The following is a 26,143-nucleotide window of genomic DNA, read 5'->3' as shown; positions in this document are numbered from 1 at the left end:
AAAATCTAGTTCCACTGCTGCATTATTGTAATTTTCAAATACATTTTTTTATTATCCTATATATTTCTTTTTTTGAGTGGCCCTAATAGTCCTATTTAATTTTTAGTACATTTTACTAAACAATTTAGAATCAATCAACAGAAGGGGTGCGGTTTGTGGTTGTCACGTGATTTGAATTCCGGTCCACATTGGCAAGGAGGACTGTGGAGAGTTTAATGTTGGTACCCGCGTAGCTGTGGCGGGCGGCCACTCCAATACCTCTCGGAGAACTTAAAATACGAGCATTAAGCCCCTCCCGGCTGCGCTGTCTCGACCGTATGTCTGAACGCACCAGATGGAGAGAGCGGACGAATCGGGCTCCAGCGCCGACCGGACTGCGTCTCTCCGCGCAGCCGAGAAACGTGCGAGCGTCCCAGGGCGAGGCGACCGTGGAGCACCGCAGTGAACGGGGCTCTGCTGCAGGTCGGTTTATCCAAGTCATTTCGTCATTAAACGTCGCTTTCACGCTGGTTCTTGTCATGCTAGCTGCGCGTCAGTGGCGCGCTGTCAGTCGGAGGAAAGTGACGGGGGTCGACGTTATTCTCGGTTTGGTGTGTCTGTACGGACGGACGGACGGACGGACGGACACACACACACACACACACACACACACACACACACACACACACACACACACACACACACACACACACACACACCAACCACAGGGGCTATCGCTAGCTTTTAGCAATACCGTTACACCCCCTCCGGTGTTTCGGATTATCCTGCTTCCTTGCTAACTGTTGACCTCCGTTGTTGCTGCTACTAACAACAGAAGTTAAAATAAAAACCCACAAAAGGTGCAACACTTGCGTTTTCTCGGGATTTTTGACGTTTTTCCTAAAAAAACATTGACAGCTGTCGGCATCGACGGACCCTAAAGGACTGCGGTCACCAGTTAACAGGGGGACCAGTTAATCCGAAACACCGGGAAAGTAACGCCCACGCCGCTCAACGCTAACCAACTTGTGTTTGCATGCGCACACACTTTCCATCTCTAAACGGTCAAAAACAAACCTCCATATTCCGGCATGTGATCAGGTTGAACCACGTCAGGCGATGCCCCTGTTCCATATTTGATTGTGTGTGTGTGTGTTTGTTTTTGTGCTCCTGCAAACTTGATCTGGAAGCTGCTGTAGTTAAAACGGGTGCTGTTAATTCCTCCACTATGTAGGCTCCGAGTAGCATCCACCTCTTCGAGTTAGGCCTCTGCAGGAGAAGTCCACACAGCAAGTGGGCAGTGCATGTGGGTGGGCTGCATGTGTACAGAGCAGCCTCCGAGGCTCATGTCAGATTGTGCTCATAATCCTGCAGGACATAACTGCTCTTAAAATGGTTTGAAATGTCCAAATCTACAAGCATGCATTCAAATTAGGGCTGCAGGATCTGCTCAAAAGCCAAGAATTGATTGTGTTAATGTTGCTTGCCAATGTGCTTTGAGATTCTTCCAAGCAATCGTGCTCTTTCTCTTCTTGGGTAACTTCTGAAGTCTGAAATTATTACATCTGTCAATCAGTTTAAAGGTTCCGATCATTTCATTGTACCACTTTGTGAATTTATTGTGATTAATTTAGTTTTTAAGTTACATACCATTAATGTCCACTGCATTGAAACGGGCGCACGCAATAAAGATCATGAGTTACTGCTGATGTAGGAACCCGTTCAAACGACAATTTTAAATGAAGATGCAACAGTTTTTGTAGCGTTTTCTGAAAACGCAACGTTTCAGAAGCGCTTTGTCTCCATGGAAACGGGGAAAATGAAACTTTTAAATTGTTGTGTACGTAGTTTTCAGAACGTTGGCGTGGAAACGAATACAAAACGGTGCGTTTTACTTGAGACATTGTCGCATAAACGAGGCCTAAATTAGGAGCGAGTGAAGATGAACTGTTATTTAGAATTTCTTCTTCCATAGACGTTTAATATCATCCACTGAAGTCTGGAGTTTTATTAATTAACATCCTGCTGAAAATGTTTTGTCACACGTGTGTTAATGTGTTCAGTATCTTTTTTTTTTTTTTTTTGGGGAATTCGCAGATCCGTGGAGAGGAACCTGTTTGCTTTCCACTGCATTTGCAAGACGATGGAGGTGAAAGTCGATCAGCAGGACGGAGACATCTCATTCAGCAACACAGACACCAATGGTAGGGTCATATTTCACCGTGTCCAGGCAATAATAATAATTCAGATTATAATATATGTGGCGCAACGTCAGTGCAAGTCGTGCTACCCGTCAGTGTGGATAGATCGGCTAATTACCGCACTCGAGCGCGGGGAAAAACCCCAACACATTGTGGCTGGTTCCACCGAGCATGTGGACGTGTCAGATGGCTGCAGGACACTGCTGTTCTGTGGGCCCCCAAGCAGATCTGCCCGATTTCATCCAGGAAGGCGACACGCTGGGGCTGGACTGTGTCCAGGGTGCAGTTGGCTGCCGAATGAAACCCCTTCTTTTTAGGGGGACACGCTGTAGACCCAGCGCTCGCCACTTATCTATATTTCCATCATTCTGTTAGGCCATGGATGACCGTAACCAAGTCTCACTGAATTGGATCCGTTTGGTGACTTTGAACCGACACCGTCTGAGTTTTGGCGTTTCTGTTTTGTATTAAAGTAACTGCTTTTTCTACAGTGGTTGTACAGCTTTTTGAAAATATAGACCATAAATAGTCCATTTTAATGCACTGTGGACTACAAAATAGTACATTGTGCACAATTGAATACGACATTGTGACGTGATAAATTGTACGACTAGTTGATGTTAAACGAACCAAACACCAAATATGGTATGGAAGAGACATACTTTTTTTATAAGCACATAACTGAACGTGTGTGTGTGTGTGTGTGTGTGTGTGTGTGTGTGTGTGTGTGTGTGTGTGTGTGTGTGTGTGTGTGTGTGTGTGTGTGTGTGTGTGTGTGTGTGTGTGTGTGTGTGTGTGTGTGTGTGTGTGTGTGTGTGTGTGTGTGTGTGTGTGTGTGTGTGTGTGTGTGTGTGTGTGTGTGTGTGTGTGTGTGTGTGTGTGTAAAACCTGTGATGTAGGGACGCCCTAAAATCCAAGGGCAAGTGTCCCCTGAAGACAGGTGTCCTCTCTTCAGTGGGACAGGTCACCAGGACAAATTGTAGGACCAGTTGATATTAAAGGAACCAAACACCAAATATGTTCTGGTTATTTAAAAGCACATAACTGAACCAATACAAAGATGTATACAATATAAAATATATATATAAGATGTATACAAGATAATTATTAAATAAGATTTAATTAACTTCAAGGACCACATACAGTCCAGTTTCATCTTGAGTGGACCAGACTGGTAAAATATTACTATAATAACCTTTAAATTTACACTTCAAAGTTTTTCTTTGTTGTGGTCACAGTGTGTGTAATGAAATTATCTATATTTTTACAAGATCAAACAGTTAGTACTGAAAATGATTACAATCTCAACATAAAGTCAATTTTAATGAAACATTCTGGTGCAAAATGCAATGAAATGTCAAAAAACTCTTATAATCCACCTTGCTTGGTGGTTTTGGGGCCGGATTGGAGCCTTTTTCATGCTGGTTTTGGCCCACGGGCCTGATGATTGACTTCCTGATGTATTAAGGTGAAAATGAAATTTAAGCGTAAGAGGAGTCGGCCCCGCCTGTGGGAGACTCTGTCCGCTCATTGAGGTGTGTCAACAGTTTAAAACCTCTCCGTGTAGGACGATTGTCTGCTCAGCACAGAGTGTCCGCCGTTCTACTGTACACATATTATCGAGGCTTTGAGCGAACCGTCCATTCATTTTTCAGTCGTCTTTTACCCCCCCCCCCCCATCGGAGGACGAGCTGGCGAGTACCGGACCCAGTGCAGGCCTCTGCTGTGAAGGTGCAGACTTGCGGCGGTGGTGTGTTTGCGTCAACTAAAGAAAACAAAAGAGAGAAATTTGAAGGAGGAGCAGTGAAGATTTAGGGATGGCGGACGCCACCGCTAAATGAAAGTAGGGGAAACACTAATATTTGCTATATTCACAAAAACAATCTCGGCCAAATTGAGCATGTTTGGAATTAAATTTCGACAGGAAGGGGATCGAATTGAAACCTTTTTTATTTCCAGAATTGTGTTTGACAAGTTGTTATACAGCCGGGTGTCAAGCTCACTTTATCCAAGACGCCCATATCTCACAGTTTGAGCTCAATTGGTCTGTACAAGTAAAATGCTCTGTCTTTCAAGGGAAACAAAACCGCAATATTTTCTTAAAATGTTCAGATTTAATGGATTATTTTAAACATAGCTGACTAGAAACAATGTGAAATTGTCTTTGTCACAGTAATTCTCCAGAAAAACGCTTTTTGCCTCGCGGCTAGTATTCAGCACGTTTCCCGCACCTCTGAGTTTAATGTTAATGTTGCTGCATTCTCCTGTTCAGGTCTAGGCCTTTGTGTTGTCTTACTAAAAAGAATGAATTCCACCCCCCCCAGGGGACAGATTCATTGGGCCAGATTATGGCCTTCGACCGGCCCGTTTCGACCCCAGGCCGTGTGTTTCACAGCCCGGTAAAATCTCCCTGAATCATGTTGGGTGGCAGGTAAACGCCCGGCGGAGGACATGGACGAGGAGCAGGCTTTCAAGCGTTCGCGCAACACGGATGAGATGGTGGAGCTGCGAGTGCTGCTGCAGAGCAAAGTAAACACGCCACCGCCTCTCTGCCGGGCCGCCGTCTCTCAGCCTTTCCTCATTCATCCAAGTGTCTTCTCTCCACAGAATGCCGGTGCCGTCATTGGAAAAGGTGGCAAAAACATAAAAGCTCTACGCACAGATGTGAGTAAACGGATGAAATCTGATCTATGTGTGTGGACGGGAGGAGGCGGCGTGTTTCGGCTCGCAGTCCCTCTGATGCAGAAAATGCCTTGGTCCCGTTTCACCTCTTGTCCTTGTTATATATTCTTGAGAAATCTAGAAATACCCCCATCTTATCAGTCCTCCGGGAAAGAGGTTAGAAGGCATCAAACCTAACGTAAGACATCATCACAAAGCTCCTAATGATGATACAATACAGATAAATGTTAAAAATAATCATTAAAGAGCACGTAAAGTTTTCCTCAAGGAGTGCGAGGAATTCTCTCGATACACGAACATCCTTGAAGACATGTTGTGTTATGTTTATGGAAGATCAGTCACATTGTCTAGTTTAGGATTTACAGCGTTTGTCTTTATTTGAGCTGATGTTTCGAAGGTTATGAAGCCAACATGTGCAGCTCTTTCTATTCCATGCTGACAACTTACTAATGTCTCAATCCTACACAGGCTGTTGAGAAAATGATTTTTTTCGTCAATTCTAACATAAAAATAACAAAATACATGACGTCTATATTTAAGTTTGACCTCGTTCCTGGAGGGGCTGTGGAAATCTCCTCTGTGGGAATGTTCCACTTCCTAACTGTCAGTGTTTCGCGTTCCCCGACAATGGTTACAAACATTTTCGCGTCAGTGACATAAATAAACACTTTGACTTTTTAAAGTAGACGACCAAAATTAGTTAATTTTATCCCAGTTTCACGTTCCGTTCTGAAGCCAAGTCTCATTTCTGCCCATTATGTTGTCCGCCATCATTTGTGACGATGACAATTGTCAGAACTTCCTTGAAAGTACATTATGTACCTTTTAATTAATGCCATTTCTGTGCCCTCGGGGGCAGTAGTGAGTCACCGCTCCTCAGAAGGGAAGCAGCTAGTTTATGCACTGCAGAGGAGAAATTCACACCATTTGGCAATCAATCGCGTAATATGGGCCAATAATGTACCCATTTGAACTTTTCTAACTGTGACAAAGCCACTAATAACTCGCCAGTATTGCATGCATTGTGTAGAATAGTTTCTCATTTGATTCAGAATTTCACGTAAGGTCACGCAGAGCCAAACCAGCCCCGTATAGAGTGACTCACCGCACCACCTTGTGATACAAAGTGGAATTAAGAGACAGGCAAATGTGGCGAGTAATTTTGATCAACTTTTTTTTTGTTGTTTATTTCGACATGTGGGTACATAACAAAAGAAAGAGAAACTAACACAAACAAGCAACAAATATAACGGAGCAAAGCAAATGGCAAAAAAAAGTAACATAACTAAATAAATAATGACATAACATATCCGAAATAGAAGCAACTTTGATTGATCTCTTTGACTAATTCCAACAAATACTCAAGTTGTTTGGAAATATTACATGGTGGGCTCTTAAGAAATAGTCATTTGAAACGTTAAACTTGTTTATTGAGTTCTGAGAAAAGTGGGGTGTTTTCAATTAACCCGCTTTCTCTCAATACGAACTTTTCCATTCACCAGTTGCTCCAACAATAATTGTCCTTGAATTCCTGCCCCTGTTGGTTGGATTCCCTCGGAAACGGGTCGTAATTGTTTCTCATTGCCCTGTTGCCACCAGCAATCCGATCTGGCTGGGTGGTCAGACCAGGAAGGTTTTGTCGGACAGCCCTGTTGGCCCCTTGTTCCATGTTTCTGGTTCCACGGCACTGAAGCTGTGTTTGACCTTAAAGTGACAACAGGCGCCTGAAAGCCTGACTGGGAAGTCGGTAAACCTCCGCGGTGCTCCTCTGCTGAACGTTCTCTTTGTCCAGTTCACTCTCTGTTCTTCTTCACTCACCACAATTTCAAGTGTGTCTCATTTCACTTAATGGGACGACGTGTGATCGATTAAAAATGTATTCCTTCTTCCCTTCTCCTTTACTTTTTATGTTTTTTGTTTATTATTGGCCACCTTCCTTCGTTGCCCATGTACCGGATCGACATGCCCCTCCTGCGTTGCGCACCTTGACGCTGGCCCACCCCTGAACGCCCACCTGACACTCCCGGTTGGCCCCGCCCATAAACCGTGCCCCTCCTTAATGGGGCGCCTAACTTGACATCTCGTGATTGAATGCCCCCGCCCAATGCCAACCTCCTCCACCACAACCACCACCTCCTCCTCTTCCTCCTCCTCCTCCTCCTCGGCCCATGCAGTACAATGCCAGTGTATCAGTCCCAGACAGCAGTGGCCCAGAGCGGTATGTCCCACCAGTTATTGCCTGACTGCCTGATTAGAACAGTCAATCACGTGTCTTTGATAACCTGCCTTCTGTTGAATTTTCACATTTTTATATACATGAGTATACCCCCCTCCCCCAACACCCCTCTCCTCCACTTGTAAGAGCCGTCTATTGTTCCTTTTGATTTTTCTGTCCATTTCAAACATTTTCTCCATTGACTTAGACCCCCCCCCAACCCCCCCTCTCCCCCCCCTCTCATTTTACAGTTTATTGTCCATGCAGAGAATCACTGACAACCCCACTACCAAGTAGTTGGTCTTTTAATAACCAACAGCACAGGATGTGGTTTTTCTCCTTGCTGTGTCGTGTTACGGCTCATTTATACTTTGCATGCGCACATAAACAGAGAAAATAAGTGTTGATTGCAGCCACCAGAGGGCGCCACTTTACGGCCCTGTTTTCGCGACAGTGTTTCAAGTGACAACGCATCCACACGCACACATCCCCACAAGCACACACGACAACAATGAGCTCTAAACATCCACACTGGGAGAACACGGATGTTCTAGTGGACAGACTATCAAGTTGGATTGTTATTACGGTGACTGTCAAAATAAAAGTACTAATTCCAGGAGAATCTGGACTGGGAGTCATGACACCACGGAGGAAACTGTTCTGATTGGCTCTACTGAGCAGCGGCAGAATTACTCGTAACTACAGCTGTGGTGCGCAGCAGCAGCGTTGACGCCGTCTACACAGAGATGGAGCCTGAATGTTTTCAGAGAATTGTGATTTCCACAGACTGCATTGAACCATTTTGAAAAGTTCCACCTTTGGACCTGTTTTTCTAAAGTTGCGCTTTCAGTGACTCCGAGCACCAGTCCTGTAAACAGACCCTCAAAACGCAACGAAAGTTTTGTGCTTTCACTTAAAAACGTCGCGTAAACAGGGCTTAAAGCAACGTACTGAGAAAATACCTAGAATTAGCGGGGGGGGGGGGGTCTTTTTTTTTTTTTTTTTTTTTTTTAAGAGAAAGGACATAATGGTAGAACGCAGCTTGAATGTTCATAATGGATGCAGTGAACATGAACATTGTGATGTGTAATCATTTGTTCCAAGTTGAGATCATGGTGCTTCAACACCAGGTTAGTCCATAGACTTTATTCGATTTGGAGGGGGGGTGTCTGCCCATATTTAGTTTTTCTTTCTTCGTCTGGTTTTTTGGATTTGCACTGTTGGCTTTATTTGTTTACTACCCAGAATGCACTGCGCTCTACGTCTGCGCTCTGTCAGCTGCAAAGTCCACTGATAGTCCCTGACGTGTTCACACTGTCCGTGAACCGGACCTCATTTCAGTTGCAAGTGAACCAAGGGTGTGTTCAGGTTCCCTGTTTGATCCAGACCGGAATCTCTTCAGAAACAAAACTTTCATTTGGGCGACATGAAAACGCCCACCAACTCTAAACCGGATCTAACAATCGATCTCTGGTGTCCTTCAAATGCTCGGTCTCACTTCCTTTATTAACTATCTTTGTACTGGGCGGGGTGAGAGGACATGATGTAGAGCGCAATGCACCCTGGGTAGTAAACAACAAAGCTAACTGAAGTAGACGCAGAAAACAAAAGTTGTAAGATATCTTGCGTGTAGACGTAGAGTAGAGAGGAAGAGTAGTGAGGAGGAAGGAGTAGTGAGGAGGAAGGAGTAGTGAGGAGGAAGTAGAGAGGAAGGAGTAGAGAGGAAGGAGTAGAGAGGAAGGAGTAGAGAGGAAGTACAGATGAGGAAGTACAATGGAAAAGTAGAGGGGAGGAAATAGAGAGGAGGAAGTAGTGAGGAGGAAGTAGAGAGGAAGTACAGAGGAAACGTAGAGGGGAGGAAGTAGTGAGGATGAAGTGGTGACGAGGAAGTAGAGACAAAGGAGGAAGTACAGAGGAAACGGTAGAGAGGAGGAAGTAGAGGAGGAAGTAAAGGAGGAAGTACAGAGGAAGACTCATTGATATCTGGTCTGAAGACTATATCGCAGCTACCCATGACATTACCCAGGCGGTAATGTCATGTCTCACTTTGAGACTCGATCTGACCTGAACAAAATTAAGGGGTGAAAATTCTCGGCCCCCCAAAGTGAAACCGGTCCCGGACTAGCTGAATGTGGAAGGACCCCAAGAAGCACCTTTTCAAGTGGACCAGAGTTCACTTCTTTAATCCGGATCAAGTCTTTCACACCTGCACAAACGAATTAGACTTTCCCTGAAAGAACTCTGGACCAGATCAATCAGTGCCGGTATGAACGCACCCTCAGATTCCAGATAAGTTACAGTAACGTAATGTCAACAAATTTGTACAGAGCTGGCCTTCAAGAACTTCTATCATTATTTATTTGCTTCTGATCATAATTGCATCGATTGGTCCGCCTCCAGGAGATAAACACAAATGTTGAGATACGAATGGATTCCTCAGTGCGTCTAATGTCGAGCATAAATGAGCCTGAACTTTAAACTTGTAGAAATCAGACGTCTCTTTTCTCGCCCCCCCCCCCCCTCCCCCCTTCACTCATCCGTGTCCCCCTCTCTTTGTTTAATCGTGCTGCGCCTCTCATAACACCCTCTTGTTAGTCGGTAACCACTCCCCCCTCCCTTCCACCCTCCTCTAGTCGGTAACCACTCCCCCCTCCCTTCCACCCTCCTGCCTCCTGTAGTCGGTAACCACTCCCCCCCTCCCTTCCACCCTCCTGTAGTCGGTAACCACTCCCCCCCTCCCTTCCACCCTCCTGCAGTCGGTAACGACTCCCCCCTCCCTTCCACCCTCCTGTAGGATAACCACTCCCCCCTCCCTTCCACCCTCCTACAGTCGGTAACCACTCCCCCCCTCCCTTCCACCCTCCTGTAGTCGGTAACCACTCCACCCTCCTGTAGTCGTTAACCACTCCCCCCCTCCCTTCCACCCTCCTCTAGTCGGTAACCACTCCCCCCTCCCTTCCACCCTCCTCTAGTCGGTAACCACTCCCCCCTCCCTTCCACCCTCCTGTAGTTGATAACCACTCCCCCCTCCCTTCCACCCTCCTGTAGTCGGTAACCACTCCCCCCTCCCTTCCACCCTCCCGTAGAATAACCACTCCCCCCTCCCTTCCACCCTCCTGTTAGTCGGTAACCACTCCCCCCCTCCCTTCCACCCTCCTGTTAGTCGGTAACCACTCCCCCCTCCCTTCCACCCTCCTGTAGGATAACCACTCCCCCCCTCCCTTCCACCCTCCCGTAGGATAACCACTCCCCCCTCCCCTCCACCCTCCTGTAGTCGATAACCACTCCACCCTCCCTTCCACCCTCCTGTAGTCGATAACCACTCCCCCTCTCCCTTCCATCCTCCTGTTAGTTGGTCACCACTCCCCCCTCCTGTAGTCGGTAACCACTCCCCCCCCCTTCCACCTTCCTGTAGTCGATAACCACTCCCCCCCTCCCTTCCACCCTCCTGTAGTCGGTAACCACTCCCCCCTCCCTTCCACCCTCCCGTAGGATAACCACTCCCCCCTTCCTTCCACCCTCCTGTTAGTCGGTAACCACTCCCCCCCTCCCTTCCACCCTCCCGTAGGATAACCACTCCCTCCCTCCCTTCCACCCTCCCGTAGGATAACCACTCCCTCCCTCCCTTCCACCCTCCCGTAGGATAACCACTCCCCCTCCCCTCCACTCTCCTGTAGTCGATAACCACTCCACCCTCCCTTCCCCCCTCCTGTAGTCGATAACCACTCCCCCCTCCTGTAGTCGTTAACCACTCCCCTTCCACCTTCCTGTAGTCGTTAACCACCCCCCCCCCCTTCCACCCTCCTGTAGTCGATAACCACTCCCCTCCTCCCTTCCACCCTCCCGTAGGATAACCACTCCCTCCCTCCCTTCCACCCTCCCGTAGGATAACCACTCCCCCTCCCCTCCACCCTCCTGTAGTCGATAACCACTCCACCCTCCCTTCCACCCTCCTGTAGTCGATAACCACTCCCCCCTCCTGTAGTCGTTAACCCCCCCCCCCCCCTCCCTCCACCTTCCTGTAGTCGTTAACCACCCCCCCCCCCCCTTCCACCCTCCTGTTAGTCGGTAACCACTCCCCCCCTCCCTTCCACCCTCCCATAGGATAACCACTCCCCCCTCCCCTCCACCCTCCTTTAGTCGATAACCACTCCACCCTCCCTTCCACCCTCCTGTAGTCGATAACCACTCCCCCTCTCCCTTCCATCCTCCTGTTAGTTGGTCACCACTCCCCCCTCCTGTAGTCGGTAACCACTCCCCCCCCCTTCCACCTTCCTGTAGTCGATAACCACTCCCCCCCTCCCTTCCACCCTCCTGTAGTCGGTAACCACTCCCCCCTCCCTTCCACCCTCCCGTAGGATAACCACTCCCCCTCCCCTCCACCCTCCTGTAGTCGATAACCACTCCCCCCTCCTGTAGTCGGTAACCACTCCCCCCCCCCTTCCACCTTCCTGTAGTCGTTAACCCCCCCCCCTTTCACCCTCCTGTAGTCGATAACCACTCCCCTCCTCCCTTTCACCCTCCTGTAGTCGGTAACCACTCCCCCCCTCCCTTCCACCCTCCTGTAGTCGGTAACCACTCCTCCCTCCCTTCCACCCTCCTGTCGTCGGTAACCACTCCCCCCCTCCCTTCCACCCTCCTGTAGTCGGTAACCACTCCCCCCTCCCTTCCACCCTCCTGTAGTCGGTAACCACTCCCCCCTCCCTTCCACCCTCCTGTAGTTGATTACCACTCTCCCCCTCCCTTCCACCCTCTGCTCTCTGACTGTTTCCTCCTGCCCACCTCGTCTCCTCCTCCTCCTCACCTCTGCCCCCGAGCCCCCCACCCCCCACCCCCCACCCCCCAACCCAGCACAATAAAAAGGTGTGCTGGTGGCGCTGTTGTCAAGGGAAATTGTTTGTTTTAGTTATTTATTACATTAGTTTTTCCCAACTTGTTGGTCGTGGGATGGTTATAAGAAATCTCTCTCTCTCTTGCTCGCTCTCTCTCTCTCTGTCTCTCTCTGTCTCATTATTTTCAGCCGTTCTAAAACTGCCCATCCTCCTCAGATTTCTCTTAATTTTCAGAATATTAGATTCAGTGCATGTCAGCTTCTTATGTAATCAGCACAGTGATGGGAAGAAGTTTGTAAATTCTTTTTGCGTAGTGTGCAGATCTTGATTCTCTCCTTTTTAGTTTTGGAATCTGGTCATGAAAGTTTGGTGGTCCATGTGCTATCTGGTTTGGATTTACTTTCCATCCGCCGTCGTAATGTTGTTGTGTCCTTTATCGGTTGAAAATGGCTCCCGGCAGGATCCTGAGCGTGAATGCCAGCATCGACACTGTCGGAGACATTCTGCTGAAAATCATCCCCACTCTAGAGGAGGTAAGGACAGAAACTTGCGCAGCATTTATACTGTAGTTTTAAATATGTATTAAAAGTCGTGTAGTACACACTGTGGTTACTCCAGTGAAATGCAAACCCCCGTACACAGTTTTGGACCTCTTCCCCTCTCATCTAGGAACTCAAAATTTCATTGCCACAACTTTTCAACTCAACTTTATTTAGAGAGCACTTTAAAAACAACACCGTTGGCCAAAGTGCTGTACAGACAAATAATAAAATAAAATAAATGTATTCATATATATATATATATATATATATATATACACACACACACACACTACCGTTCAAAAGTTTGTGGTCACTTAGAAATGTCCTTATTCTTGAAAGACAAGCACTGTTTTTTTCAATGAAGATAACTTTAAACTAATCAGAAATTTCTACGGAAAGTGAGTCGTAGTGATTTTGAGAAGGTCCACCTCGGTAGCTGTTTTCAAAAGTTGTTTTCAGTCACTGTGATCATCGCTGTTGTGTAAACACACCCAAAAGTTTTCAGTTTTCACTTGTAAACTCAGACTAACTGCATTTCCCAAGGAGCCCCGCCCCCTTCCAGTCATAGTTCAGGCATCTCCAGTTGTCTCATTCACTCTGTGGTTGGCTGGTAAAGCTAATGGAGTGGCTGGTTGCCTTGCAACCTGTGGCGTTCATCTCATAATCCTGGGAAGAATAGAAAACAGCATGAGGCGATAGTTGCGCTTCTCTTTTGGGTAACGTCCATGAGACTCTGGAAGTGAGAGCTGGTTCCTTCCATTAGAGCTTCACTAAACACGTCTGACTGAGGAGGCCTCCCCGTCGGCCCAGGACTCGGAACTCCTCGTCAACCTGTTAAAGTCTGAATTTGAACACAGCTTGTACATTCCAGTTTTTTAAAAGGCGAGACACAGAAGGTCTTGAAGACCCCCCACCCCCCCACCCTGAGTTTTGAATTCAAATTCAAGACTCAAATAACTTCAACTAGTGTGTAACTCAATTTCAACAAGTATGGGTCCATTTGAAAAACCATGGATGTGGCATTAAGCCACATTTCCACCTCAGAAAAAGTGCAGGGATGGAACGGAGCGGTACAGAGCGGTGCGATACGGAACAATACGAAGCGGTGCGGTACGGAGCAATATGGAGCAATGCGGAGTAATATGGAGCGATACGGAGCGGTACAGAGCGATGCGATACGGAGCGGTGCAATACAGAGCGGTACAATACAGAGCGGTACGGAGCAATGCGGTGTGGTACGGAGCGGTACAGAGCGATGCGGAGCGATGCGGAGCAATACGGAGCGGTATGGTAAAGCTACCTAGAGCCAAATCTGGTATGTTTCCTCTGCCGAAAGTTCGGTTAAAATGTAGGCGGGGTTTAGAGCTCCACAGATATGTGACGGTTTAACAGTGACCTCAGCCGGGGCGACAGACCTAGAAATTATGAATCCTCTGTTGTTGTTTACATCCTCGCTTTGCTCCACTTGTTTAGTTCACTTTTTTATTTTTTTGCAGCCACAGCGCTGCAGCTGCAACTTCCATGTTGGTTCTGAGACAGGGAACGCCGGCCGGCCCCGGCTCAGTGACACCGGAGTGCACTCCGGCAGCACAAAGCCGGTCGGCTCCGGTGTCGCGCCGCGAGATGTGACAATCGCAACTTCCACGTTGGGCAGAGATCGCAGTTACCGAGGCTCGGGGCTCGGAGCAGCTTCAGTGTCCCAGAGTACCGTGTGTGGACGCAGTCTGAGCTTGATTGTCGCGTTGCATCACGTCGCACACCGGCAGGTTCCGAAACGCCAGCGTTGGAGAACCGGAGCTCCGGGGCGGCACGCGGCGGGCCACGCAATGTGACGTGACGCAACGTCACGTGACGTGACGAGTGGACTTGGTAGAGCATCGGTTACGGCCGTAGCGTCTGCTCCAGAGTCCCAGTTTCCGTCTGCTCTTTAGGGACTAACATGAAAGTTGAGCAGCAAAAAACCAAACAAAAAACCACCCTGTACAAAGCTGAATCTGTTAACAACAGAGGATTCATACAGCCACATATTAAAATATTGAGGGCGGGTAGTAAATCACTGACCAATCAGCAAACGGCTCTTCAAAACTGGACCCGCTCCATCGTCCTGAGTACCCCGATGGAGGGGTGGCGGAAAAGCCTCCACCTTTGGAGCAGTTATTTCAGGAAAATCCCAAATTGTTGCAAAAGGAAACCCATACCGTACTGGACCATACCGGATTAGACCGGACCGGACCATACCGTACTGTACCGGACCATACCACTCCATTCCTGCACTTTTTGTGTGGTGGAAACGGGGCTTTAGAGGGCCACTGTGTGTGTTTCTTTCACTCTGGCTATATTTAGGGGAGAAAAAAGGGCATTACTAATCGAGAGCAGGCGCGATTTCAGGCCTGATTGACATCATCAATCTGGTTTCTTCAGTACCAGCATTACAGCGGGATTGACTTCGACTGTGAGCTCCGCCTGCTGATCCACCAGAGCTTGGCAGGGGGCATCATCGGGGTGAAAGGTGCCAAGATAAAGGAGCTGAGAGAGGTAGGACTGTTGATGACTGATGAACGCTGTATTCAAAGCTCCCACATATGTTTACTTCTGCACTCTTGATTACTGAAGTTGCTTCAGTAACTAAGATTAAAAAAAACAACCTAATGTCTGAATAAAGACAAAGACACCAGTAGAATTCAATGAGGCACCACTGCAGGAATACATGAAGAATCTGATTATTTCCACCAACTTGTTTAAATTCACTATAATGACACTAACATATTTACAGACTAAAACTGAAATGGCACCAATATTTGAATAAATGTATAGAAAGGTCCATGAGGAAGTCGTATGTGTGTGTGCCTGCCTTTGCTCACCAGAACACCCAGACCACCATCAAGCTTTTCCAGGAGTGCTGCCCACACTCCACGGACCGGGTGGTCCTGGTGGGGGGGAAGCCTGAGCGCGTCATCGAATGCATCAAGGTCATCCTGGAGCTGGTGTCCGAGGTGGGTCCACAGCCCATCAGTCAACATTACGAGAGGTGGCTCGATGACAATGTCGTTATTGTGGTTCTGATCCAAGAGATGAGCTCCAACTGGTTCTTGGAGAAAGGTCTCAGAGGCCACGGCGTGAGAGTTGCTGCACACAGCGAGATCGGTCTACAGTAGCATGGCGTAGTTTGTAGTCTGACACTATGCACTGCGCTGTGGACTATGGATTAGGCTTAATAGCATTTAATAAGCACTTGTATTGGTACTTGGTATCGGCAGGTTTAGTACTCGTGCTTGTTCTTTAAATCGGTGGTATCGGTGCACCTCTATACAAAACATAATGCTGGTGGTCATAATGTAAAAACGGTCACGTGCAATTCTTCTCCTTCTTCCTCCACTTTGCAGGCTCCGATCAAAGGTCGCGCTCAGCCGTACGACCCGAACTTCTATGACGAGACCTACGACTACGGCGGCTTCACCATGCTGTTCGAGGAGCGGGGCCGGCGGCCCATCGGCGGCTTCCCCATCCGAGTGCGCGGCGGCTTTGAGCGCCTGCCGCCCGTCCGTGGCAGCAGACCCCTCCCCCCTTCCAGGAGGGACTACGACGACATCAGCCCCCGACGAGGTCCTTTGCCCCCGCTGAGCAGAGGAGGGCGTGGGGGGAGCCGAGCGCGCAACCTGCCTCTGCCTCCTCCGCCGCCACCTAGAGGAGGGTGAGGAGACTTCTGGCCACCAAACATTCCCATTCAGCCCACTTCATGGTGTATTGCGCTGTTTTAGACGCGGTGACCAACCAAAGTTGGGGCGAAGGTTATGTTTTTGTCTACGTGTGTTTATTCATTGGTTTGTTTGTATGTATGTATGTATTAATTTATTTGACCAACTTTGTACAAAAACTACTCACCTGAATCGCATGAACACTTCAGGGATGATTTGTCATCAAGCCATTAGATTTGAGGAGCGAACAGATCCTGGGGAGGGAAGATGTTCACTCCACTATAAACACACTGGAATCCCCTCCATCGGGGTTGCCGCTGCCGTTAGCCGCTGCTGGCACACTGCTAACTCCACTCCACCCTCAGCCAATCACGTGCCAGGTCACCGTTGGGAAATCAGCTGACGATGGAGGGCTGGAGAAAGAACTGCTTCGACGATGCTTCTTTGTTTGGATAAAGATGTTTAATATTGAACAGCATCAGAGAAACCACAGGCTGGTGGTAAATGTCTGCGGGAGAAGCCGGCTTCGAATATGCTTCTCCAGTGTGAAAGTCCTGGCTGGCTTCTGTACCGTTTAAGAAACGGCGAACATGTGAGCTACACGTTCAGTGCATAACAACCGATAAGATAAGGAAACGGCGAACATAAGAAAAAGCACAAAAGATGATCTTTGCTCAGAGGCCCCTCGTTATAACGGCGTGGAACATTAACTTTGAGCCGGAAATTGAAGCACTGCATATTTTATGATCACACAGTAGAAGGACTCAAGAATATACCATATAAGACACATGTTATATTGGAAAATACACTTCATCACTCTGATGATGCGTTCCAGTAACACAATACAATAGGAACCAACAGAACATCATTTCACCTGAACATTGCAGCAACATGAAGCAGTTCAATAACCTTGTCATAGTACATTGGTTTCCATGGTGACAAATGATGCGTTGGCAAGCGCTACTGTTTGCAGTTATAGTTTCAAGTGAAAACAAAAAACTTTAGTTGTGTTTTGGGGCTCCGTTTACTCACGTCAATGATCAGAGTCACTGCAAACGCAACTTTTGGAAAAGGGCTCCAAAGGTGAAAATATGTGATAACGCTCCATCTCCGTGGAAACGGAGGACAATGCCTTTTTTCCCTGAAACGCTGTTCCTGCACTGGTTGATTGTCTGTCCACTGCTTACACCTGATTAGTGCACAGATGTGGAAAGGTTTCAAAACTTAAATGCTATCTCTTGCGTAAAGTGTGGCGAAGCCTCATGGCGTTAAAGAGGGAAGATTTTTGAGTCTTTTCCCGCCAGTTCCCAGCCACTGTCAACAGTTGTTTTGCCATTTTTGCAGAAACGATTTGACGAATCGTTTAAAACAGTCATAGCAACACTATTCCACACTTTTCTGCATGTTTTTTGTGTACGTGCTCCCAACAGTGCAGCACTTGTTCCACGCTTAAAAAAAAAGAAAAGAAAACAGGACTTGAATCATGACATCTGCGCCACGCCAAAATAAGAATTGTCCTCTTTTTTTAGTTTACCTTTTTGCAATAAAGGGAAACGCTTGGCGTGCGTGCGTGCGTGCGTGCGTCCCTTCCTGATTTCTTACTTTTTTGCATGTTTTCCACACTTAAATGTTTCACATCATCAAACATATTTAAAAAGTAGTCAAAGATAACACAACTAAACACAAAATGCAGTTTTTAAATGAAGGGTTTTATTAACGAGGAAGAAAAAGCTGCAAGGCTATGGATGAAAAATTGGCCAAACACCTTTTCACACTACTTTATAGATATATTTATGTCACTCAGTAATATTGAAAGTTAGTTACTGTGCAAAAAAGGGAATAGAAATAAATATAATACAAAATGTATTGGTGTATATATGCAGTTTTCTATTCAGTTAATCATTGTCTGCACATAAAAGAAGTCAGAAAGAAAGTTCTCCTCCCATCTAAACATAATCTGCCCAAAATAAAGTTAGATGTTTCTAAAATATGTGAATTTTAAGTATTTTTTTGACTTAATAATTAAAATTTAAACAAAAACTGAAACATTTTGATAAATGGAGGAGTTATTAATATTTTACCTGGTAAAATAAGGGTGAAATAAAATAAATGTCAAGCTTGCGTGATCTTTTTGACCGACTGATTGCTCCAGGTTACAGTGTCTCTCTGACCTAAAATGAGTTTGACTGACTGAATGCTGTTTTCATCCCGGATCGTTCCTCCTGCTTGTTTTGCAGAGGAGAGCGGTTTTCACACAGCAGCTACCACAGCAGTATGGACGACAGGCCCAGGTGAGCCAGGGATATCTCTACCAGTCATGTGACGGCAGCTCTGAGGTGGAAAATCCTCTAAACCGTGGTGATCTTTCTGTGTGCAGTGACAGACGAGGCCGAGGAGACCGTTACGACAGCATGGTGAGTGTTTACAGACGGCGCCACCGTGTGTCTGCCGCCTCTCGGCCTGATTGTAGTAGATGTTTGTGATGTTTCAGTCCAGAGGGTTGGAATTCCTTTTTCTTCTGTCTCTCTCTCCCTCTCTCTCTCTGTCTCTGTTTCTCTGTCTCTTTATGTCTGTCTCCCTCTCTCTCTGTCTCTGTTTCTCTGTCTCTTTCTGTCTGTCTCTCTCTGTCTCCCTCTCTCCCTCCCTCTCTCTCTCTCTCTCCCTCTCTCTCTCTGTCTCCCTCCCCCTCTCTGTCTCAGTTTCTCTGTCTCTTTCTGTCTGTCTCTCTCTCTCTCTCCCTCCCTCTCTCTGTCTCTGTTTCTCTGTCTCTTTCTGTCTGTCTCTCTCTCTCTCCCTCTCTCCCTCCCTCTCTCTGTCTCTGTTTCTCTGTCTCTTTCTGTCTGTCTCTCTCTGTCTCCCTCTCTCCCTCCCTCCCTCTCTCTCTGTCTCTGTTTCTCTCTCTCTCTGTCTCCCTGTCTCCCTCCATCTCCCTCTCTCTCTCTCTCTCTCTCTCTCTCTCTCTCTCGCTGTGTTGTTTCTTTTCCCTCTCTCTCACCTTGTATGCACACTGATGTAGGCCTGTTGTTGCCTGGCAACAGCTGTCTCCTTGGTTACCAGAGAGCAGCAGAGTACGTAGTCCGGAGAATCCGCCAGGCTAGCAAATGAAGTCGAGCAGAAACCAAAGCAAAGTCTGAACCAGTTCCCTGCATGTCGGGTTCTGAGTAAATGGAGAAAGAAAGAAAGACTTGACTTGAAAAACCCTTTATTCAAACAACACAAAAATCAATCATTTACATGTTTATCCTCCTCAGAAAAGAGAAGAATAATATGTAGACAAACACAGTGTGGAACCACAAACTGGTCACACACTGTGATCTACTATAAAATCAACACAAGATCACATATAATGTTAAACATTCATGATCAGACAGTTCCCCTCACCACGGAGCACAGGATCTGCCTCGTTCCCCATCACCCAAATAAAACCACTTTATAAGAACTGTGTTCCACTCTCCGGCCAGCTGTGAGCAGACCTTTACAAACATGCAGAGGATCAGTAAAACCGTCACCTGAAACCTGGTTCCTCCCACTGAAACCTGGTTTCCCCCTGCTGAAGCCTGGTTCCTCATGCTGATTACCTGGTTCCTCCTGCTGAAACCTGGTTCCTCCAACTGAAACCTGGTTCCTCCAACTGAAACCTGGTTCCTCCTGCTGAAACCTGGTTCCTCATGCTGAAACCTGGTTCCTCCAACTGATTACCTGGTTCCTCCTGCTGATTACCTGGTTCCTCCTGCTGATTACCTGGTTCCTCCTGCTGATTACCTGGTTCCTCCTGCTGATTACCTGGTTCCTCCGACTGATTACCTGGTTCTTCCTGCTGATTACCTGGTTCCTCCTACTGAAACCTGGTTCTTCCTGCTGATTACCTGGTTCCTCCTGCTGATTACCTGGTTCCTCCGACTGATTACCTGGTTCTTCCTGCTGATTACCTGGTTCCTCCTACTGAAACCTGGTTCTTCCTGCTGATTACCTGGTTCCTCCTACTGAAACCTGGTTCCTCCTGCTGATTACCTGGTTCTCCCTGCTGAATACCTGGTTCCTCCTGCTGAAACCTGGTTCCTCCTGCTGAAACCTAGTTCCTCCTGCTGAAACCTGGTTCCTCCTGCTGAAATCTGGTTCCTCCTGCTTCGCCAAATATCAAGTTTTGCACATCAAAGATAAAATTCAATAAGACCAATGTTACCTTTTTTTGTTTGGTGTACTTTGGACTAAAAACAGAAAGGGGACAGAGGAACCCTCTCCCAGAGCCTCCAGCCTTCGTAGAACCCTGTAAAGAACAGGACACCACTAGATGTTCTAAAGTTTCAGGCTCTGAACAACCAGAGCAGTTCTCCCCAGAGCTTGGAACCAGGCGGGCTCTGTATCTGTTCTAGCTACAGCTCCAGGTATCACCCTCCACAGGGGGGGTTTGTACAGGACCCACCAGCTCCCTCTAGGGGAAGAATCACCACCAAACAAACCAGTCCACCTGGACTCCCTCACTCCAGCCAGCGACTGCAGATCCAGGACCTTCACACAGATGCTGTGCAGCTCCTTCCCAGGGCAGGACTGGAAGAGGCCTGGAAGAGGACTGGAAAAGGCCCAGTCTTGGAGTTTTAATGGTCAGTAGTTTCCCCCCCTCCTCCCATTCTCCCACAGCAGGACGAACCTTCAGGGAGGGGAAGACATAATCTTCTCCTCTACTCCACTGGTCAGCTGATCCTTGTCCTGAGGAGCAGGAAGCGACTGCCACACCTCCTCCACCAGATGCTGGACCACTCTGCTGGACCGGACCCCCATCATCTCTGTTAGCTGCTGTGTGTCTGTCCGAGCTGGATGGCCCACCTTTGTGATCCCTGCATCAGTGAGCTGCTTCTCAAGGTGGCTGAGGAGAAGCCACGGTGGAGATCAGGCAGTTATGGAGCAGAGGTTCTTCAAAGACCCACAGCCCAGGCTTGGCGTTCAGACAGAAGAGCCATAGGGCAGTCTCTGCAGACCCTGCAGTCTGAAGGCCACAGTTCTGGAGACGGTGTCTATGAGGCCCTGCCCCCCCTCTGCCACAGGGAGATACAGGACCGACGCTCGCACCCAGTGCCGGCCAGACCAAACAAAAGTCCACCAGAACGCTGCAGTCTTTCCAGGAGGCCTGGTGGAGGGACCAGGACTTTGAGTTTGTGCCACAGAGACGAGGCGACCAGATTGTTGGCTATGAGAGTCAGCCCAGCTCTCCACACAAGAGTTTGCATACACCATCTACACTCCCTCCTCATGCTTCCCACGGAAAGACACATCCAGTGTCTGAGTCGGAGAGTCCAGAAACATGAAGACCTGCCTCCGCAGAGACTGGACATGCTTCAGTTTCGCGTCCTTGCAGCCCAGACCAACAGTACGGAAACCACTCGCAAACTTACCGAACGTCCTCAGTTCTCGCTCCAGAGCCTCGTTCGAAACGAACGGAGGAACTCCGGACACGGTGATCCGCGTGGACGGTCCAGCCAGCGGGGACACCTGGATGAACTCATCTTTGATGACAACTCCGCTTTCGATCAAATCCGCCACAAACTGTGGGTCCTTAAAAAAACCCACCACTGCCTTATTCATTCTGGAAGCTTTGGTGATGCTCTCACATCTGCCCTTCTCCCCAACCACCTGCAGCACCTGCTCCACGGTGGAGCTGGGCTGCGGCACCAACCGGACTCCATGTCTCAGAGACACGGGAGACGTCTCAGAGGACGCCATCCCAGCCATGAGACACGGAAAAACACACAAAAAACACCAGCAAACAAAGTTTACTCTACACTAACAACACATGAAAGGATCATACAGAAACACACAGTCGGAAAAAGAAAACACAGACTATATATAATAAATAAAATATATATAATAAATCGCTCTCAACTCCGCTCTCTTTCAAACACACGTCCACACGTGACAAAGAAAGAAAGAGATTTACACCCAGTGTCACTGAAAACAGCACAAAAAGAACAGAACCTTCTATTTTTATTACTGTAACTCTGATAACAAGCTTGGTCACATGTCCATTTTTAATTGATGCAGTTTAGTTGTTTAGAGAAAACTTTACAATAATTTGCTTAAAAAGGCCAAAAAAGAAGAGAGAAGTGAAATGTGTCTTTCCAGTTTCATTTAATACGGACATAATATCACCACACCAGTCATGTGTGGAGTGTGTGTCCTCCTGGAAAGATCTGACTGTCCATAAACTCCTCCAAGGTTCCTGGAAAGATCTGACTGTCCATAAACTCCTCCAAAGTTCCTGGAAAGATCTGACTGTCCATAAACTCCTCCAAGGTTCCTGGAAAGAGCTGTCTGTCCATAAACTCTTCCAAGGCCCTGGAAAGATCTGACTGTCCATAAACTCCTCCAAGGGCCTGGAAAGATCTGACTGTCCATAAACTCCTCCAAGGTTCCTGGAAAGAGCTGACTGTCCATAAACTCCTCCAAGGTTCCTGGAAAGATCTGACCGTCCATAAACAACAAGACTCCTGTGGTTCTGACCAGACACTTCTAGAGCTGATCAGAGCTCCAGGGGCTTAAAGCAGCTGTCCTGCTGTGAATGTAAATGTCCTACATATGGACAATAAATCCTTAAAGTTGAGCTGTTGTCCAGACCTTTTGCACAGGTTCAAAGTTTTGACCCACTTGGAAGTTTCCACTTGCCTTGAAGCGTAAATGTATTTGTCAAGTTGAGGCTCATAAATCGATGAGATCTAACTTGAATTAGCAGCTCAAATAATTAGAATATAAACTGGATGTAAAAACGTTATATTTCTTTTATTTGGTTAGAGAAGCTGCAGCTGTGTGGCGATGCCTTCAAGGTCCTCCTCCCTGTGGGAATCTGGAGCTGCAGAGCTGTGTGTCTGACCTTCCTGGCAACTCATTTCTCCTTTGATTGAACTTAGATTTAAATATTTCTGCAATGCTGTAAGAGGTTATTAAATTCATATTTAGTTAAATGTTTAAGGTATTTGATGATGAGAAGTAGTGTCAAAGTTCTCCAGATTTTAAAAATCAGGTGCTCTAACTCGGGGGAGGAGGGGATTTTAAAGACAAAGGGACAAAAACCATCAAGTTATTATTTTTCTTTAAACTTTATTTTTCATGAATACATGGTAGACAAAAATAAATACATGTGCATAAAAACAATAACATCCAACAAAAACAATGGTTTTGATGATATTTCCATTTTCTAGGGAGGGGGAGTGTAGAGGAAGTCTCTTTCCTTTGTTTAAACCATCAGTTTGTGTAGGTACTGTCTCAGCTCCTCTGTAAGTTAATGCTGACATGTTCCTGGTTTTATTGTGACATTAAAACTTTCATTTTGTCTTTTTTTTGCTCCTTTCAATCGATCCTGAACCTCAGAGTGGAGGCGGATATGGTGAGTGTGTGTCTGGATATCTAAAACCTGCTGACTGTTCTCACAGGCTGTGGTCCTTGTTTTCTAAGCATAAATTAATTAAAGGAAATAGAAGTGATGCTATAATGTCTTTTTACTGATTCAATGTGGTTTAACTTTCAGATTTATTATGTATTGGCTAAGAGGTTGATTTTATTGCTCCCCTGTGGCCATCGGTTATTAAATACTCAAATACTCTCTGTACTTCCTCCTCCTGTGGACCATCTCTGTCCCTCGTCCTGCTGTGGACCATCCCTCGTCCTGCTGTGGACAATATCTGTCCCTCGTCCACCTGTGGACAATCCCTTGTTCTCCTGTGGATCATCTATGTCCCTCGTCCTGCTGTGGACCATCCCTTGTTCTGCTGTGGACAATCTCTGTCCCTCGTCCTGCTGTGGATGATCTCTGTCCCTTTTCCTGCTGTGGGCCATCCCTTGTTCTCCTGTGGACCATCTTTGTCCCTCGTCCTCCTGTGGACAATCCCTTGTTCTCCTTTGGATCATCTCTGTCCCTCGCCCTGCTGTGGACGATCTTTGTCCCTCGTCCTCCTGTGGACCACCTCTGTTCCTCATCCTCTTGTGGACCATCTCTGTCCCTTGTCCTCCTGTGGACCACCCCTTTCCCTCATCCTCTTGTGGATGCAATCTTTCTCCCTCGTCATCCTGTGTACGTGATCTCTGTCCCTCGTCCTGCTGTGGACAATCTCTTGTTCTCCTGTGGACCACCTCTGTCCCTCGTCCTGCTGTGGACAATCCCTTGTTCTCCTGTGGACCATCTCTGTCCTGCTGTGGACAATCCCTTGCTCTCCTGTGGACCATCTCTGTCCCTCGTCCTCATGTGGACGAGATCCCTCATCGTCCTTTGGACGATCCCTGTCCCTCGTCCTCTTGTGGACAATCTCTGTCCCTTGTCCTCTTGTGGATGCGATTTCTGTCCCTTGCCCTCCTGTGGACGATCCCTGTCCCTCATCCTCCTGTGGACGATCCTTGTCCCTCAAGGCAGTTTTTCTATCTTCCACCTTGTTTCCTTGTCAATGTTTTTTCAAGACAATTGTTCTCCTCCAGCTCTTCTTCTCTCCACCAGGTGGTCGAGGCTCCTACAGCGACCTCGGGGGGCCGGTCATCACCACACAAGTCACCATCCCCAAAGACGTAAGCCCCGCCCTTGCCATTCAACACACGCACACACACACACACACACACACACACACACACACACACACACACACACACACACACACACACACACACACACACACACACACACAGTGTCCCATTCCGTCCCACCTGGACATGTGGTTTGTCCTGCAGCTGGCCGGCTCCATCATCGGGAAGGGGGGCCAGAGGATTAAGCAGATCCGGCACGAGTCTGGGGCGTCCATCAAGATCGATGAGCCGCTGGAGGGCTCCGAGGACCGCATCATCACCATCACCGGGACGCAGGACCAGATCCAGAACGCCCAGTACCTGCTGCAGAACAGGCACGTTACACCCTTGGCCTCAAATGGATTACTTTAACTGTATTAGTGCCATCGTTTTAGGTGGGGGGGATGCTTCTTAAGAGTAATTTATAATAATTATAATATATGAAAAGTTTTATCGATCATAGGTCCTTATAATAAATTCTGCAGATAGAATTCCTGAGCATCTTGGAAAGGAAACTCCGAAACTCTTTAGCATGTAGCATCGCTGACGTATGAGCTCCGAAACTCTTTAGCATGTAGCATCACCGGCTTGTGAGCTCCAAATCTCTTTAGCACGTAGCATGTAGCACCGCTGGCGTGTGAGCTCTGAAACTCTTTAGCATGTAGCACCGCTGGCGTGTCAGCTCCAAAACTCTTTAGCATGTAGCATCGCCGGCTTGTGAGCGCCGAATCTCTTTAGCACGTAGCACCGCTGGCGTGTGAGCTCTGAAACTCTTTAGCATGTAGCATGTAGCACAACTCTGAGTTGCGTACTTTAAAAAAAAAAACATCGTACTTTAGTAAAAACTGTTGTCCTGGTATCCTGATGCTGACTGGTGACGTCACGTAAAACTCTCGGGGTTGAAGGGTTGAATCAGGGATCTTTTGCAGCACTCTGCAGTATCGGGCCGATACTGGTATTGGTATCGGTATCGGTCCGTCCCCTGTCTTCACCTCTGTCTGTCTCCCTGCAGCGTGAGGCAGTACTCCGGTCGCTTCTTCTGAAAGGATGAGTGACGATGTGCCGCCTCACCGCCAGCGTTCCTCCGCCGTGGGTCGTCGAGGTTCTTCTCTTCGCCGACTCGCACTCCGGTCTGAGACCTCAAACCGTCCGACGGCGCCACCGGGTGTCGACACGTTTCTGCGCCGCTGTAATTATTCCCGAGGAGATCCCTGTGCCATTTCACCCACGTAAACTCGTCGTGTTGTGAGTGACGACCAGCCGCCATCGCTTTCATTTCAGTACGACGTGCAAATCGTATTTCCTTTAGCCGCATTACTTTTATTTAGTTTTTTGACTTTTCCCTTCTGGATACTCGAGCACAGACTCTACGTGAAGCTGCATGTTCTCCCCGCGGTCGTAGAGCCGCTTCATTACCTTCTGACAGCTCGTACCAAACAAAGCGCTTCTTTTGTGAAAG

At 47.6% G+C, this 26,143-nt stretch overlaps 1 protein-coding gene across 4 annotated transcripts in view; it reads left to right on the top strand.

Moving 5' to 3' along the window:
* Window positions 1-332: 332 nt before the first annotated feature.
* Window positions 333-26,143, top strand: part of hnrpkl (heterogeneous nuclear ribonucleoprotein K, like) — a 26,381-nt gene continuing 570 nt past the window's right edge. Inside the window, exons 1-15 of one of the 4 annotated variants that reach the window (XM_080477299.1) lie at window positions 333-462; window positions 2,077-2,183; window positions 4,612-4,709; window positions 4,788-4,844; window positions 7,037-7,080; window positions 12,370-12,442; window positions 14,873-14,986; window positions 15,316-15,444; window positions 15,835-16,142; window positions 18,384-18,437; window positions 18,524-18,560; window positions 23,506-23,521; window positions 24,623-24,690; window positions 24,850-25,019; window positions 25,697-26,143. The exon at window positions 25,697-26,143 is cut by the window's right edge and continues 563 nt beyond it. In XM_080477299.1, the coding sequence (XP_080333425.1) occupies window positions 2,123-2,183; window positions 4,612-4,709; window positions 4,788-4,844; window positions 7,037-7,080; window positions 12,370-12,442; window positions 14,873-14,986; window positions 15,316-15,444; window positions 15,835-16,142; window positions 18,384-18,437; window positions 18,524-18,560; window positions 23,506-23,521; window positions 24,623-24,690; window positions 24,850-25,019; window positions 25,697-25,727 (1,260 nt within the window). In that variant the 5' untranslated portion in view covers window positions 333-462; window positions 2,077-2,122 and the 3' untranslated portion in view covers window positions 25,728-26,143. Of the gene's footprint in view, window positions 463-2,076; window positions 2,184-3,911; window positions 4,024-4,611; window positions 4,710-4,787; window positions 4,845-7,036; window positions 7,081-12,369; window positions 12,443-14,872; window positions 14,987-15,315; window positions 15,445-15,834; window positions 16,143-18,383; window positions 18,438-18,523; window positions 18,565-23,505; window positions 23,522-24,622; window positions 24,691-24,849; window positions 25,020-25,696 lie in introns of those variants that run through there. The other 3 variants (XM_080477300.1, XM_080477301.1, XM_080477302.1) reach the window with 3 other exon arrangements.

Source organism: Lipophrys pholis, assembly GCF_963383615.2.
Source record: "Lipophrys pholis genome assembly, chromosome: 12".
Classification (NCBI taxonomy): Eukaryota; Metazoa; Chordata; class Actinopteri; order Blenniiformes; family Blenniidae; genus Lipophrys; species Lipophrys pholis.
This window is presented reverse-complemented; position numbering and strand designations above follow the sequence as displayed.